At 35.7% G+C, this 18079-nt stretch overlaps 1 protein-coding gene across 2 annotated transcripts in view; it reads left to right on the forward strand.

Moving 5' to 3' along the window:
• Window positions 1-18079, forward strand: part of Ptp69D (Protein tyrosine phosphatase 69D) — a 384912-nt gene that overhangs the window by 316519 nt on the left and 50314 nt on the right. For both annotated transcript variants that reach the window (XR_012412347.1, XM_073981639.1), the window contains exons 8-9: window positions 4563-4673; window positions 4727-4906. Coding sequence is in view for 1 of the 2 variants with exons in the window: in XM_073981639.1 (XP_073837740.1) it covers window positions 4563-4673; window positions 4727-4906 (291 nt within the window). In the remaining variant the exon portion in view is untranslated. The remainder of the gene's footprint in view (window positions 1-4562; window positions 4674-4726; window positions 4907-18079) is intronic.

The following is an 18079-nucleotide window of genomic DNA, read 5'->3' on the forward strand; positions in this document are numbered from 1 at the left end:
ACATAAATCAAAACCTTCAAATATCAATCAATTTCAAAAAAATATTCAAGCCTGGGAGAAATAGTGCAAATTCCTGAGTGCAAAGGGAAGTCACCGGCATCTACAAAATGGAGGGGAAAAAAAACTCCATACATACGAAAAAACTTTTCAAACAAAAAACTTTCAACCAAAAAAAAAAAACAACATTCAATTCAACAAATCGACGTCATCGTCAACCTATTGCGATGAATCAAAACATCGATCATCAATTCAACAAATAATCAACATGTTTCAAAATCAAAAGCTGTTTTAGATGAAGTGCCAGCCATCAATTCGTTCAACAAGTTCCCTGCCTGCTGAATTAGATGAAGCAATCAAATCGTGAAGAGAAGATGTCATCCTCTCCGGACGGACAAAGTCCTTATTAAGCCTGGGAGACTGTAGTGTATTCAATATTATATTTCATACACATGGCAACTCTTTTTCTATTCTATAAATTCTCTCTTTCCATCAATGTATCTTTTGTACTAATAACTATTCGCTACAGTTTTAGAAACTGCCATTTTACTTACTAGTTATTATTAACTTGTTCACTTCGATTTCAACTATCAACCAGATCAAACCGTTCGACTCCATTGTTAATCTTTTACATATATCTTTGTTGTTACTTATTTATTAAATAAAGCATCATTATTTAATCAGTATCAAACGCGTGCTTATTTTCAACAAATACACAACAGAGTAGTTGTTTGTGGGAAAGAGGACGCGTCTTGGTATCAAGTTAAAAATTCGCGCAACTACTCGTACTACCATTAATCAGAAAACGATTTACTTTCAGAATCATGTTTCCCTATGCTTTTAGTTATATATATTCCTTCTTCATTCTAATGATTAAGCTCCATATTTTTTGTTAAACAACTTTCCATCTAACACATTCACTCTTGATTTGCAACCTTTTATGCTGCAAATACAGGTGTTGTGTGTAAATAATTTTTGGAATATATAATTCCTTCGAACTTTTTTTCTCAGCGGCAAGAATTTCGAATTCCATACTGATCAGTAGACGCTCTTCAAAAAACTACTTGATAAGCAATAACTACATGAGAAAGCACAACGACTGCGTGGTAAGTCCAGTGGGATATAATTTGCAATTTCTAAATAATTTACAATTTTAGAAAAATGAAATAAGTCCCCAAATTATTTTTTGGGGATTTATTTCAGGGGTTATTTCATAATGAAATAAGTCCCCAAATGTTTGTATGAAATAAATCCCCAGAGAAAGAAATAAATCCCCAAAAATTTAAATTATAGTTGTTGTTGTTTTGTGTGTAAAATTTTGGGGACTTATTTCATTTTCAGTTTGGGGAGTTATTTCATTGGGGACTTATTTCTTTGTGGGGAAATATGGAATCACCAATTATGAGGTCGAATGTTTGGCAAAGGTCTATGATACGATCACCGATGTTTAACAAAAATCCTCTCTCCACCCATAAAAATAATGTTTGTACCTAAACAAATAAAATTGAGATATGTTACAAAATGTTGCAAACATATATTTGTATGGACACAAACAAATTTTGTTTGGATCCAAACATATATTTGTTTGCAACCAGTCTCAAACAAATATTTGTTTGGATCCAAACATATTTCTAACATAAAAATAAGATTTTCATGTGGTTTCTATTGCAGATTAACCAGTTAGGAATCTTGATTTCTGGCCAAACGACGCCACATTCAGACCTATGGTCAAAAAAGGAATTAGAGAATGCCCCTTGAGCAAGATAGTTCTAATGTATGGTTTTTCGATATAAACACTTCATCACACAAAAATTTATGCTGACATTTTGAAGTTTTGATTTCGGCGTTTTTTGAATTTTCGTTGTAAATAGAGGGCGCAACCAGATAATGACATAAACAATTTATACGATTGTAGAAGTCGTGATTCCACGTCGTTTGATGTATATCTTATGAGTGTGCTCTATACAGCTTCCTAGTAATAGGAGTCCAAAGTCGAAAATTTGGTGCGTAAATTTTCTTAAAAATTGCAACTGTGACACAGGTGCCTTTGAATCCCGCGTGATTTTAGTTTTTTTTACGCGCCGGATCTAATGAGTCCTTCCGCGATCGAATCCATCCACTAAAACGGCGGATATAGATACCTTGAAAATATGAAAATCTGCAAAAATATATTTTTGCAATTCCGCGCATTGAACTGCGATTTTCTTTGAAAATTTATACATAACGCGATTATAATATTTGCAAAAAGGTTTGTCATAAATTATTAAGATTCGGGAGTAACCTAAATAGAATGTGGTGGCACATCCGCGGTTCTTGACGAATCTGTTTAAAATTTGTTATATTGACGTATTTTCAATAGGCGGTCACTGAAATCGGATGCGCCTTACAAGCATGTGCACATCGCGATATTTTTACCCACTTGAAGGTTTTTTGAATGGTAAGATGCAACTGACGGCACATTTTGGTGGCTAAATGAAACATGGATAAATTCATACATATTGATAGAGATGCACTCGCTGTATCCAAAAAGTGCATGCGCCTCAACAGATTTTAAAGAATTCGCGAATTACACGCTTTTTAACTTTTAACTTTTGTGTTTTTCTTTGGTTGTGATTTCTATATTACTCTGTACTTCTTAATTCTATTGTTCATCACACTAAGCAAATATACTTTCACGATGACAAACTATTTTCCTTGAAAAAGTTTTAGCAAAATACTTCAGGTTTTGTATGGAAATTTAGCGAAAAAGTAGAATAACTCCTAAAAATGTTTCTCCAATTTTTCGTATTAAACCAAAAAATATATTTTTGAAATAATATTCCAACAATAAGTTTTTGTCTTTGTAGTTGCTGCAATATGCAAGTTATAAACCCAATCTTTAAAATGTTGGTCTCACATTTTTCTGGGCATTGCACTATGGTTTCAAGCAGGAATTTTTTGGGCAAAACTATTTTTTTGAAGTTTCAAAACTTCAATTGGTTTTTGCGCAGAATAATAAAAAACACATCAAGTTAACCAAAAAAAATCAGTTTTTGTAAATACCGTAAGTTTTCGTTGATTGGCGCAGTACCAAAGTTGGCACTTTTTTATGTAAAAATAAAACAGAATTTGTGCTATAAAACATACAAGTTTTGTTCTATTGTGTCGCTGCATAAATATACAGAAGTGAGACCAAAATTATTATGAATCGGGAAGCTGTTAGTGAGTACTTTCATAATATTTCCAAAAAGAACGAAGAAATTTGTAAAATTAGTGAAAAAAATTAATGTTTTTATATATATTGAAAATTATTTTTCACAAATATTTAAACTTTTGAAAAAATGTCCAAATATGTGCTAGCATGGGGTCTGTACTAATAAATTCAGAAGTCAAATCTTGCTCAAATTTGCCATAGTTAAATAAAGTGGATTTTTCTATTTTAAGATGGGAGAATTTTTTTGTAAATACCTGTTGTGACTGTGCGTAGTATCCAATTGAAATAGAACGGTAAAACCCACATCTATCAACCGATATTCGTTAAAATTCATATTTAAGGATATCAGAGTGTAGAAAACAAGTATGTTTTTTTTTTTGAAAAAAAGCTCCATTTTTTGTCATAGCCCCCACATAAAAGTACCGTCCGATTTAAGATATTTTGTGGATTTTAGCGACACTTTATGACCGATTCGGATGAAATTTGGTATTTCGACCTCCTTCGTACCAAAAATTATTAACTTAGGTCAATATTTTGGTTTAGACCCCACACAACGGGACCGCCCTGTTCAACAAATTTTGGCAGTTTTTGGTCATTTTGGTCGATAAAACGTAAGAATTGCTGTTTGTACACATTCATTATAAATAATTAATTTCAATACAAAATGAACGTTGAAATAGTATTGGTCAGAAAATTTGGATTTGAGACCATTGTGCATTGTCTAGATTCTCTACGTATTTTTAATTTATTGTTTTAGAGATTTTTATGGACTCTGCGTTAGAGTAAATAAATTGTACTCCAAGATTCCTTCATTATTTTTTGATTTTCCGCGAAAACAAAAATAAATTTAGCAAATATTTAGACGTCTACGGATAGATATTAAATGCTGTTACCGATTTTTATATACATTTTGGTATTACAACACAAAGGGAATTTTTAAATATTTTTTCTTTATAAGGGAATAAAACCCATGTACAAAATATCGTGAATGTGCAAACAAAATTTTTTAATTTTTTTTCGATGGAATTTTTGAAGGATATTTGAAATTTACCATATCTCTGTCGCCAAAGCTGACTGATACTTTTTTACTTCTTTTTAATTTTTTTATAAATTTAGACTCCTGATTATAATAATAATTGTTCCACAAACATCCAAGATGGGACAAGGGAGACTTCTCTCCTGATTATTTGATTTTTTTTTTTTTAAAATGAGGTACTGCACATATTTGAAAAAATTTGAAAAAAAAAAATGAACGACGTTGAATGAAGTGATTTGATGATGATGATTTCAGAGGCCTTTATAATATCAAGCAGAATATTCACTTTATTATGGCAGCATTATATTATAAACAATTCCTTATCCTCCATTGCAGAAACTCCAAACAATTAATGATGAAACAAACAAAACTGCATCTATTGGTGGAAGTGAAAGTAACATGGCAAAAAATAGAAGTGAACTTGTTTTACCATATGATCGTAACCGGGTTTGTTATTTCGCTGAATATAGTGTATGTATCTTCTAATGTTTTATTCGTAGGTAATACTATCTCCATTGCCACACAAAGAAAATTCCACATACATAAACGCATCCTTCATAGAAGGTTACGACAACTCTGAAAATTTTATCATAACACAAGATCCAATGGAGAACACAATTGAAGATTTTTGGAGAATGGTGTTGGAACAAAGTATAACTACGATTGTTATGCTATCTGAGGTAAGTCCAATTCATGGTGAACATTGGTTCTAGAATAATAAGGTTGCGACTTTTAATTGATTTTGAAAACAATTTTAATCGAAAATGCAAAATTTGTGTCAATAATTTTAATAATTTTGTTGTTGTAGCAACTCAAATAAGTTCGATTGTATATCCTTTTCAGTTATCTGGTCCTTGTTCCTCTGTGTCCAGATAAAAAAATTCTGCAACCTTGACTGGCTGCGTAAATAAAGAATCGAGAGACCGGTTTAGCTGGGCAATTAAACAAATGCAGGGCATGTGTTGGGGCAAACTCGTGTTTGCCTTGGCAGCTGGCATTCTTCAGCTGCGATGGATGGGGGATGGTCTCCAAGTACGGTATTCACAACTGCATGAGTTGGAATGCCATTAAAGCCTGCCTGATAGGCTCCTTGATCTAGAGGTTCTCGCTTGCTTGTATCTTTTGACGTCTTTCTCTATTCTGAGGCAGACTAATTCAGGGGATGTCTCAATTAATATAACGGTGCACAGTTCTGGTGAATATTAATGAATAGAAGATGTCTTTTTAGAAGCACACAACTGGGAACCATAAAATATGAAGTATCTTTACGGTTTTTGTTATATATTTGACTTAATCTATTTTACATATGTATTTACATACTATCATTACAACTGTGTTATTAATATAAGTGATCTTATTGTTGTAAAATAATTCAGCTAAATCTCGGGTTTTTTTGTTTTTAAATTTTAAAACAACAAGTTTTATTTAAAGTGGGTGTAGTTAAAATTGATTTAATTTCGGGAAAGGCAAAGAATACTAGTTTCGTCCAACGCCACTTGGACTCATCAGTTCTCTTAGTTCTTTGTATTGAAACAAAGAACTCTTCCCCAATTTTATGATGACCAGAGCTCAAGAATAAACGTAACCGATGAATTCGTTTAAATGCGAATTCATCAGAAACATTTAAAAAATCTCGTAGCCGCATATGTAAACCAAGTAACTACTTCCCACTGTTATGGTCTTTGCATTGCAAAGAAACGCATAACAAATTTTGATGGTTTGTTGTAAACAACAACAAACTATCGTCACCGTGCTGTGTGTCTATTTTTAGATTCACTTTTGGCAGTTTTGTTGAGATGTGTATTATTTTATTGTTGTAAAATAATTCAGCTAAATCTCGGGTTTTGTTGTTTTTAAATTTTAAAACAACAAGTTTTATTAAAAGTGGGATGTAGTTAAAATTGATTTAATTTCGGGAAAGGCAAAAAATACTAGTTTCGTCCAACGCCACTTGGACTCATCAGTTCTCTTAGTTCTTTGTATTGAAACAAAGAACTCTTCCCCAATTTTGTGACGACCAGAGCTCAAAAACAAACGTAACCGATGAATTCGTTTAAATGCGAATTCATCAGAAACATTTAAAAAATCTCGTAGGCGTTGGACGAAACTAGTATTCTTTACCTTTCCCGAAATTAAATCAATTTTAACTACATCCCACTTTAAATAAAACTTGTTGTTTTAAAATTTAAAAACAACAAAACCCGAGATTTAGCAGAATTATTTTACAACAATAAAATAATACACATCTCAACAAAACTGCCAAAAGTGAATCTAAAAATATAAGTGATCTCTAATACTTGTAAGAACACCTATGATAGTCATAAACAAATGAATAACAGAACATAACAGTGGCGACGAGGATAAAAAAGGAGTGGATAGTGCATCTCCGTGGTCTTCCGAGCGAGTGTAAACTCGCCACTCCGAAAAGTGTTCTCATAGTTATATCGATGATGCAGTTAGCGCAGCATCTCTACAGAAGCAGCAGCCAATTTTGCAGATGTTCTCATGACAGCAGAATCATTCGAAGCAACTATTAAAACAGTAGTAGCAATGAAGAAGAATAAAAATGATAATCACATGAAAATCAATGAAGTGAAAACTAGAAACATTTCATTTCTCAGCAATCCTTGTTGACATTAGACTACGCGCCAGTCGCTGTAATTTTACGTTTTTCTTTTATGCTTGTCTTCTTTGACATCAGGGACGTACGAAATGATTTGGTCGAGTAAAATTTGTTGAGCTACTATAACCCACTTTGCGCCGAGATTTTTTTTGCGAGAAAACTTAAAATTTTTTATGAAAATTATATTCTTGAGATTTTTTAAGCATTTTTTAAAAAAATAACTTTTTTCTCTAAAACGTATAGTTTTCCCGCAATCGGGCCTTCTTCTTTTAAAAGTGCCAAAAACTTTGGAGGGTGATATTGGTGTATTCTTACATGCCAATCCCTTGGTTTTTTGGTTGATAAAATACTCTTACTATATTCCTAACAATTCCCTGACTTTATATGAATCTAACATTTATGATTAAATTTTTATCGCATATTTAAATTTTTCATCAAAAGTGGAAAATTACAAAAAAGTCGATTTTTTTGAATAGCTTGGGTTTTAGGCAAATTGCGTGGAAATAGGTAGGTCAAATGAAGCGTTAAATGACAGATAACAGACAATACTATAACAAAATGCAAAAAAAAAAACACAAAAATATTCGAAAAAGCCAGAGTTTACGTCAATTTTTGCAACCTTTTTTTTGTGGCGTTTAAACGACCAGTGGCTTTATCTGGGTTAAACAATTATTATCTTTTTTCTCATTTTCTGATAATTATTTTTTACTTTTTGAAAATTGTAAATAAAATTGTTTATTGTTTTGAAGTTTCTGTACCGAAAATGAAGTTTTGTAAGAAATATTTTAACATTTTTTGCTTGAATACTCATTTTGAGGTTCTATCTTTAGAATTATTATTATTCAATTTTCAAATAATAAGAGAACGCGGAATTCCGTAAGAAATATGTATACTCCATATTTAAAAAGCTATATTCGATCTTTATAGAGGTCCCGAGGCTTTAATCGTACAGTATTTTTTGAATGGACGTTCATGGAATGAAATATATATTGGACAAAACGTACCATATATTGGTTTTCGTAGAGTATATGTATCTCGAAACCTAATTAGAAATTTGTTTCAGAATGTTGTAATCTTATTTTAGACAAATTTTGTGTTAAACAGTAGGAGAAATCCGTTTCATACAATTTGGTGTCATTCAGCCCAATCCGCCCGTCTGTCTATATGGCTGGATCGCATGATAACTCTCGAACGAATCAGCCGATTATGTCCAAATTTTGGATTTCGTAAAATTTTGTCTAAACTTAGATTAAGTCATATCAGTTCACTCCTTCAGTTTCAAGATTTAGTTTTTTGATTATTTTAACAAAATGTTCGGTACCTCCCTTACAAGAGTTCAACATAACTGCAGTTTAAGGGCTGTTCGAGGAGCCTTGGGCATTTTGACCAAACGTACTCCTTGTGGTCTTGTTTACAGCGATATTCTATTTTTCATAGCCAAGTCTGTGCTTCCTGACATAATGGTAAAAAAACAATACGGTGACCAACGTAAATGGCTGGTTATATGGTGTTACAACTATCGAAAGGAAAGGCTCTAAAAATAAAATCGACTTCCTAAATAGATATGTCGGTCCATTCCCCCAGGATTTATCTTGGTCCCTCTTTCATCCCAAGTGGACACTGACCTCCCCGTGGTGTCACCTGGGGAACTGCCTTTAACACCCGTTAAAGGTAGTGAGCTAACATGTGCCGCGCGTTCACCCATAAGAACGTTAAAAATTTGGGTTTGGGCGTCGGGTTAGTAACCCTCCCCTAGAAAAAACAGCCTACTATGAAAAAACGAAAGAAAAGAAAAACAAACCCCTCTAAAGTTGACGAACCCCGCAAACGTTTTAAGGACCATGATCTGCGAATCTGCACCTGGAATGTTCGCACTCTTTATAGAGAAGGTGCAGTCTTCGCATTGGCAGACGTACTTGAAAAGTACAAGACCGATATTACTGCCATACAGGAAATACGATGGATTGGGAAAGGCGTCACAACAACACCTAAAGGTGACGCACTGTATTATAGCTGCCATGACGTAAAGCATGAGTTTGGTTGTGGATTCGTAGTTAGTCGGAGACTAAAACATCTTGTATCCAGCTTCACTCCAGTGAATGAAAGACTTGCTGCAATTCGAATAAAAGCTAAATTCTTCAACATCAGCTTTATTTGCGCTCATGCTCCCACTGAAGAAAAGGATGAACAGACCAAAGATATATTTTACGAGCGCTTAGAAGAAACATATGACCGTTGCCCTGACCATGACATTAAAATCATTCTAGGCGATTTTAATGCCAAAATTGGAAAGGAGAATATCTTTGGCCCAACAGTCGGTTAATTCAGTCTCCACAGTGAAACATCTGACAATGGTATGAGACTGATAGACTTTGCAGCTGCAAAAAACATGGTAGTTAGCAGTACCAGATTTAATCATCTCGATATTCATAAGGGCACCTGGCTGTCTCCAGATCAGAAAACAAGAAACCAAATTGATCATGTTGTGATAGATGGAAGACATTCATCGAGCGTGTTGGATGTACGATCGTTCCGAGGCGCAAACATTGATTCGGACCACTACCTTGTTGCAGCAAAGGTACGCACCCGCTTAAACGTAGCAAACAAAGTACGAACAGACACAACACGAAAGTTAGACATCGGTAAGCTGCAATCACAACAGATAGCCACAGCATATTCCACTCAACTAGCCCAATTGCTTAATCAAAGCCCTCCTCATCCCGATAACATATCAGCGCAATGGCAAAGCATTGCCCACTCCATGCAAACAGCCGCAAAATCCATACTTGGATACCAGAGACCTCCACCAAGGAATCCATGGTATGATGAGGAGTGTCGTGCTGCCACCGAAGAGAAAAATGCGGCATATAAGGCTACTTTACAATCCGTAGCAACGCGTAGCTCGCGAGAGAGATACAGGGAGAAAAGGAGAGAGGAGAAACGTCTTTTCCGCAGGAAAAAGAGAGAGATGGAAAAGCGGGAGTGTGAAAAAATCGAGATGTACAGGAGCCAAAATGAAGTCCGAAAATTCTACCAAAGAGTCAAGCATCAAACTGATGGCTTTGGTACAGGCACATCCTCCTGTAGAGACCAGCAAGGTAATTTGGTAACTGATACAGATAGTGTACTCAGGATATGGAAAGAACATTTTTCAAATCTGTTGGTATCCAATAGCAGCGAAGACGACGAAGATACCACAGTCCCAATCCCAGAAGATGGTATTGAATGTATACCGCCCAGCCAAGATGAGGTAAAGACAGCAATAAATCGGCTGAAGAATAATAAGGCAGCAGGGGCCGATGGCTTACCAGCCGAGCTGTTCAAAACCGGAGGCGACACGCTGATAAGGTGTATCCATCAGCTAGTTAGCACCATCTGGCAGGAAGAACGAGTACCCGACGATTGGAACCTGAGTATCCTGTGCCCCGTCCACAAGAAGGGAGATAAGACTGTATGCTCTAACTATAGGGGCATAAGTCTACTCCCTATTGCCTACAAGATCGTGTCAGGGATATTGTGCGAACGACTAAAGCCAATGGTCAACGAGATTATTGGACCATACCAATGCGGCTTTAGACCTGGCAAGTCCACCATTGACCAGATATTTACCCTGCGGCAAATCCTGGAGAAGACTCAAGAGATGCAGATCGACACCTACCACCTTTTTGTCGATTATAAAGCAGCCTTCGACAGTCCGCTGCGCTCAAAGGTATTCCAAGCCATGTCTGAATTTGGTATTCCCGCAAAGCTCATCCGGCTTTGTAAAATGACTTTAACTGACACGAGGTCCTCAGTTAAAATAGGAAAGAACCTCTCCGAAGAGTTTGGTACCAAAAGACGTTTCAGACAAGGAGACAGCCTTTCGTGTGACCTCTTCAACATCTTGCTAGAAAAGGTTATACGAGAGGCAAACGTCAAAAGAAGTGGCACAATCTACACCAATAGTCACATGTTACTTGCTTATGCTGATGATATAGACATCATGGGTCGATCAGTAAAAGAAGTAACTGATACCTTTATAAAGGTCGAAGGAGAATCTGCTAAAGTGGGTCTGGCGGTAAACGGTAAGAAGACCAAGTTGATGGTGTCGACGCGCAATGCGTCCATTGAGCTCGGACCGACTGTGGAAGTTGGTTCCTATAATATTGAGGTAGTAAAAGACTTCGTCTACCTCGGCACCTCCGTCAACACAACAAACGACATCAGTTGTGAAATAAAAAGAAGAATTGTATTGGCCAACAGATGCTACTTTGGATTAAGTAAGCAGTTTAAAAACAAAGCCACATCTCGTCAAACAAAAATAACGCTCTACAAAACACTGATACTACCCGTGCTGATGTATGGCTCCGAAGCCTGGGTACTTGCGCAAGCAGACATGGCAGTGCTTGGTGTTTTTGAGAGAAAAATTCTTCGAAAGATCTACGGACCAATCTGCGTTGACGGTGAATATCGACGTCGCATGAACCACGAGCTGTATCTGCTATACAACGACATCAATATTGTTAAACGTATCGAGATGCAGCGATTGCGTTGGCTAGGCCATATCATAAGAATGAGCGATGATGAACCCGCTAAAAAGGCGTATGAATACATGCCACATGGCGGTGCACGCAGAATTGGCAGGCCAAGGAATAGATGGCGCAAACAAGTGGATGATGAGATGACAAGGCGCGGTATTCCAGAGTGCAAAGCAACAAATAGAGAGGAATGGAGATCTCTTCTTAGTTCGGCCTATAGAACAAATGTTCTGTAATGGGCCAGCTAAGTAAGTAAGTAAGGTCCATTCCCCCAGGTACCTTCTCCGAAAAGTGCAACCCTTTTGCCCTTTAGTCCAAATCAAATTTATTAACGTATTCGGAGCTGTCACAGTCGTTAAGATAAATTCCCCAAAAGTTTCAATATTTATACACTCAGCCTTTAGGCTAGAAAGGGTATATACACTTTCATACGGGCAAAATGTGCCTCATCGAAATAATGGTTTTAGACCCCAAGTATGTTTGGACGAAATGAGTTTCAGACAATTTGGAGTTGATTTAGCAATGTCCGTCCGTCTGGCTGGCTGGTGCGCACGATAACTCTCGAACGGATAAACCGATTCGGTTCAAATTTTGGTTTTCGTAATATTTTGTCCAAACTTAGTTTAAGTTCGAAGATGAGCTATATCGGTCCACTACTTCCGGTACCTCCCCCAAAAAAGTTCCAAAATGTTCGGAAAATTTGTGGGCACGATAACTCTTGAAGAGAGTAACCGATTTGGTCCATACTTTGCACGTCGTAAAATTTCTACCAGACTTAGATAAGGTTCCAATATGGTCTCAATCAGCCCACTCCTTCGTGTACATCCCACACAAAATTTCGGATAAGTTCAGTTTAGGACCTGCTCTCGAATCGCTTTGATTTTTGTTGCAGCAACTTGTATTCACTTCCCCCCATACGACGGAACAAGTTTAATCAGGGACAAGTCCATACTTCCTGAGAAAATGGCCGGAAAGGTGCAAAAAGCCCCTATGACACCTTGTGTAGTGGTTGGAGCGCAAGATAACTCTCGAACGGATCTGCCGATTCGGTCCAAAATGTGGCCTTCGTAATATTTTGTGCAAACTTAGTTTAAGTTCCAAGATAAGCCATATCGGTCCACTCCTTCAGGTACCACCCCTACAAAACTTCAAAAATTTTCGGAAAAATTTTGCGCACGATAACTCTTGAAGGGAATGACCGATGTAATCCATACTTTGCACATCCTAATATATCTACCAGATATAGATCAGGTTCGAATATGGACTATATTTGTCTACTCTTTCTGGTACCTCTCACACAAAATTTCGGATAAGTTCACTTTAAGAACTGCTCGCGAATCACTTTGATCTTTGTTGAAGCGCTACCTCCATTACGACGGCAAAAAATTTTTCAGGGGCAAGTCCATATTTCTTGGGAAAACAGCCCGAAAGGTGTAAAAAACCCCTGTGTCACCATATATAGCGGTCGGAGAACACGATAACTCTCGAACTGTTCAACCGATTTGGTCCAACATTTGGTCTTCGTCATACTATATCCAAACTTAGTTTCAAGGGGCAACCGATTTGGTCCAAACTTTAGTTTAACTTCTAAAATGGCCCATATCGGTCCTCCCTAAGGGTACCTGCCCCACAAAAGTTCAACATTTGTGTCTTAGTGCAGTTAATTCCTAATCCACATTTTTGTCGGCAAGTTCAATGGTCCAAAAAGGGCCACAAAATTATGAAGAGACCTTAAATACATTCGATCTGTCTGGAGGTAAAATTATCGCTTCACATTGGCTGAGGGTATATCTCTGTCGGCAAAGCCGACTGATCCTTTTTTACTTGTTTTATCTGCAAGTTCATACATATGTCCAAAGAAGTTCATAAAATTCTGAAAACTCTATAAATGCACATTTGATTTGATGGGGAAACTATTTTGGTTGTGTAGCTTGTATTCGATCTGTCATGGATAAAAGTCTTAATTCGCACACAGGCTGAGGGCATATCTTTGTCGGCAAAGTCGACTGATATTTCTTTACTTGTTTCCCAGAAAATAAAAGTCACGAGTTTGCATCCAACCGCTTACAAGTCATGACAAATTGAAAACGCTTTTAAGATCAAGTGATTATTCCGTGTGGGCAGAGTCTTCGTTGATATATTTACTTATTGTTATACATAAATCAAAATTATGTAACTTTTGAAGCAAAAAAGGTATTCTTTACAAATAAAACAGCGTTAAGCCGTTCCGAAGTTTTTATACCATTTAGCACGAAATATTTAAAAATAACAATTTTTTTGTGTTACGAATGTACCAATGTCCACAATTTTTGATCACTGGGAACCATAAATATCTATAGCTAATTCGGACAGCAAAAAACTTGAAAATACCGGAAATCGGGCGGTATCGTTGTATGGGGCTATTCCAAAAACATACAAATTTTTGTAATTACCGGGAACCCCAAATTCCAAATTATAGATAATTTGTCCAGAAAATGTAGCTAAAAAGTCAAAATACCCGAAATCGGGTGTCGCTCGGTAACGCTCTTAAAGTCATCGAAGCAATAGGGTCGTAAAATTACGAAATTAATAACTCTTTTTCTGTAACAAAAATCATGGAGTTTTGTATGTTGTAGCATTTTGTCAGGACATAGCAAAAAGTTCCTGAAGTTGGGTCCTGACATTGTTTTCTAAGATATTTCTTATGTTTTTGGCACAGTACTGCGAGTAGGATTCGGAGTCCATGAACCGTCTGTATCTCCCGACTCCTTGCATAAACACTTTCCTATTATCTTAATATTAATTTCTGATTTTTTAGTTGGCTTGCACAATAGCTGAATTGGAAATATTGGATACAGTTATCTGGATTCGCAAATTCGAATTAATATTTTTGAAGGTACCAAATTCAAAGAAGTCGTTTAGGTGGTACTCATGATTTTTTTGTCTTAATTCTATAGACTACAATAATCCTTACAGACAAACAAGGTTATAGCAATTTAATGAGATTACGTATTTAGATATAATATTACTTTCCTTTTTGCTATTTCTCTGGTCTGGAAAGATCTAAGAGATGGTAGTACTTATTAAATTCTACAAAGAGGCGGCACAAGGGCTCATTATTTGCGTAATTTTGGGTAAAATACTGAATTGCAAGTAGTTGAAATTGCATTGAACGTTTATACTAATTTTTTCCCGAATATATTCAGAGAATATTTTGCCTTATGAAACATTTAAAATAAATATTATATTTAACATTGATCGTCTACTTTTTAGTGTGGGTAATGTTAATAGGCTTAATCTATGCTTATATGAAGGTAAGTACTGCGAACTTCAACCACGTCCTCGGAGACAGAACAAAAGAAATTGTTTTTGAACTGATTCGATTGAATTTATGTGTATTGAATAAACTAAAACTATTTACAGATCATGAAAGATCAGATTGTGATCGTAATGAAAACTCTGACATAAACGAAAATTCTCTCGTAAGTGTAAATCCTATTACCAAAGAAGAAGTCATATATGCAGTAAAATCGTTAAAGGACAAAAAAGCCGTTGGTCCAGATGAAATTCCCGCCGAAATGCTCAAATTAATCGATGAAAACAATATACAATTGTTTGTGAAACTGTTCAATAATATATACGACACAGGACAATATCCGCGAGATTGGTTGAAATCTACATTTGTCCCCATACCAAAGAAAGCAAACGCCAGAAAGTGCAACGATTATAGATTAATTAGCCTAATGAGCCACGCCTTAAAAGTATTCCTACGTATAATTCACAAAAGAATATACCCCAGATGCGAGGCAGCAATGGGAGAAACGCAATTTGGATTTAAAGAGGGAATGGGAACTCGAGAAGCACTAGTTGGTGTTCAAGTGCTAATCCAAAAGTGTCGCGATGTCCAAAAAGACGTATTTATGTGTTTTGTAGACTATGAAAAGGCTTTTGACACTGTTAAACACGACAAGCTAATGGAAATTCTGACATCCATAGGCATTGAAAACAATGACATAAGATGCATAAAAAATCTATACTGGAACCAGACAGCATCAGTAGAAGTATCCGGTGAAACTACAGATGAAGTAGTAATATCAAAAGGTGTTCGACAGGGGTGTATACTTTCACCATTATTGTTTAATGTATATGCTGAGCAAATATTTCGAGAATGCGTAGAAGGAAAAAGGATTGGGATACAAATACATGGACAATTCATTAACAATATTCGATACGCTGATGACACCATGATAATAGCGAGTTCTTTAGTTGGACTCCAAAGTCTCTTAAGTTCCCTCAACGAGATAAGTAATTCATACGGATTATACATTAATCTTAATAAGACAAAATATATGATCGTTAGTAAAAGTACCAATTTCTACAACTCCACACTAAAAATCCGTGAATCAGAAATAGAGAGAGTAAAATCATATAAATACTTGGGAGCACAAATAAATGAGCAGTGGCAATCTTCTAATGAAATACGATGTCGTATAGAAATGGCGAGAGAAGCGTTTCTCAAATACAAAAAAGTACTAAGCAGCCACGACATCAACATTGAGCTTAAAACCCGCTTTATCAAGTGCTATGTATGGTCTGTTCTATTGTACGGGGCTGAAACATGGACTGTAAAATCAGCAGACGAGAAGAAATTGGAAGCATTTGAAATGTGGGCATACCGACTTGTGCTCAAAATTCCATGGACCGATCGAGTGTCAAATGCCGAAGTTCTGCGAAGAATGAATGTACAACGGCAGTTAATTAAAACCATCAAAACCCGGAAAGTTTCCTATTTGGGACATTTGATGAGGAACAACAAATATAAGATCCTGCAGATCATTCTCAAATCCCAAGTTGAAGGAAGACGTGGTAGAGGTCGAAGAGAATTGTCCTGGCTAAAAAATATTCAAGACTGGACCGGATACCGCGATGAACTCAGTCTTCTAACAGCGGCTAAAAACCGACAATTATCGCTTTCCACATAAACTATATATTTGCAAGAACAATGTAATAAAATGTAATATTGTATGATCGCTTAACATCCGGATAACGGATATGCAAATAAAGAAGAAGAAGAATAAACAGGATCACATACAATAGAACCATATTCCAGAATGCAGCGAACAAAAGAGATATAGAGTTGTTTTGTTATTCCAGGACCTGTTAATTCCTTGCCTCACCGTTTGATAAATAGGCTTTTATAAGCTTTATTAATAGTTAAAGATATATGTTCCCTGAAATCTAGACGATGGTCTAATAGATTTCCCAAATCATTCATCGAATTAACGCATTCAACTTTGCGATTATTTAAAAAGTAACATGAATCATTTCAGAATGCTAAGTTCCAATAGGTTAGTATTGCACCATTGGCAGAAATTATTTAGATCTGACTAAAGTACTACTTGATTTGCTTCATTTTTAAATGAATAAAATATTTGTACATCGTCTGCATACATTAGGACATTTGACTGATGTATTACCATTGGTAAATCATTTATAAAAAGGGTAAAATCATTTGTAAAAAGTGTAATTACATTTAATTTTGATTTGCAAAACAACGAACTATTCGACACATCTTCTTTCTGGCTTGAGTATTTTCCAACTAACTAAAGTTTTTTCTTATATTTCTCTACGGTGTTTCTGTAAATCTGTGCACAGTGTTCTGTGTCCATTTTATAATTGATTCGCTTCCCCACTGGCACATTAATTATATGGAGCATTTCCAGCATATATCTGCGTTTATAATTTCCATCTTGAGTTAAAATTTTCACGTCCTTGAAATTTGGAGTATGCCCCGTAGTTGCACAATGTGCTGCAAGAGCAGTTTTCTGCTCCAGAGGTTTGTTCTTCGCTTTTTGGTCAGACTTATGACCACTTATCCTGTCTTCGTCTTAGTTGTGCCAAAATATACCTTGGAGCATATGTTGCACGAGCCACCATTACATTTAATTCTATATACCACATTCGATTTTTCTTCAATTGGTACTTTTGTCTTTGTCCGACTGAAGAATATGTTGTTCGTATTATTGCTTTTGGGGGCCAATCGGTATTGCTCATTATTGTACATATTTAAATGTGAAAACCTTTCTGAGAATCCTGGGATGTATGTAAAACGTTTGTATGTATATCTTTTCGACGTTTTGGTTGACAATACTCGGAGTGATTGCATGTTTGATCAATTCGTTGATCGTTCTGTTATGGAAATCATTAAGTTTGAGAATCTGTTTTATTTTCTTTTTGTTTTTTGTATGATATTGTTTGTCACTAATATTTAATACCCTTTTTATGAAATTTGATGCGGTGTTAATTTTGATACTTCGGGGATGTTTTGAATAATAATTTATTAATCTGCCCGAAGCCGTTGGTTTCTGGTACCAATCCAGAAATAGCATGTTCCCTTGTCTATGTATAATAGAGTCAAGGTAAGTTAAACAATTGTCTGTTTCCCGCTCCATGGTGAAAAGTATTTGTTTATTGAATATATTCAAGGACTTTAGAGTTATGTCAACTTGTTTTTTTTTTTTTTATTATACAAAATACATAGTCGACATATTTTGTTAAGTGTCTTGGTTTTATCGGCAATTTTTCCATGGTTTCATCCAAAAGTTTTTCCATGATTATGTCCGAAATTATTAATGGTAATCAAAATTTTCTTCAAGCTTCATGTCATGTTTCATGTTTTAACAAATTTGGCAAATAGGTTTGTTATTTCAAGATCATCGTCTGCAATAGCTGAC

Source organism: Musca autumnalis, unplaced genomic scaffold (genome assembly GCF_047663935.1).
Source record: "Musca autumnalis isolate F117 unplaced genomic scaffold, ASM4766393v1 scaffold_4, whole genome shotgun sequence".
Taxonomy (NCBI): Eukaryota; Metazoa; Arthropoda; class Insecta; order Diptera; family Muscidae; genus Musca; species Musca autumnalis.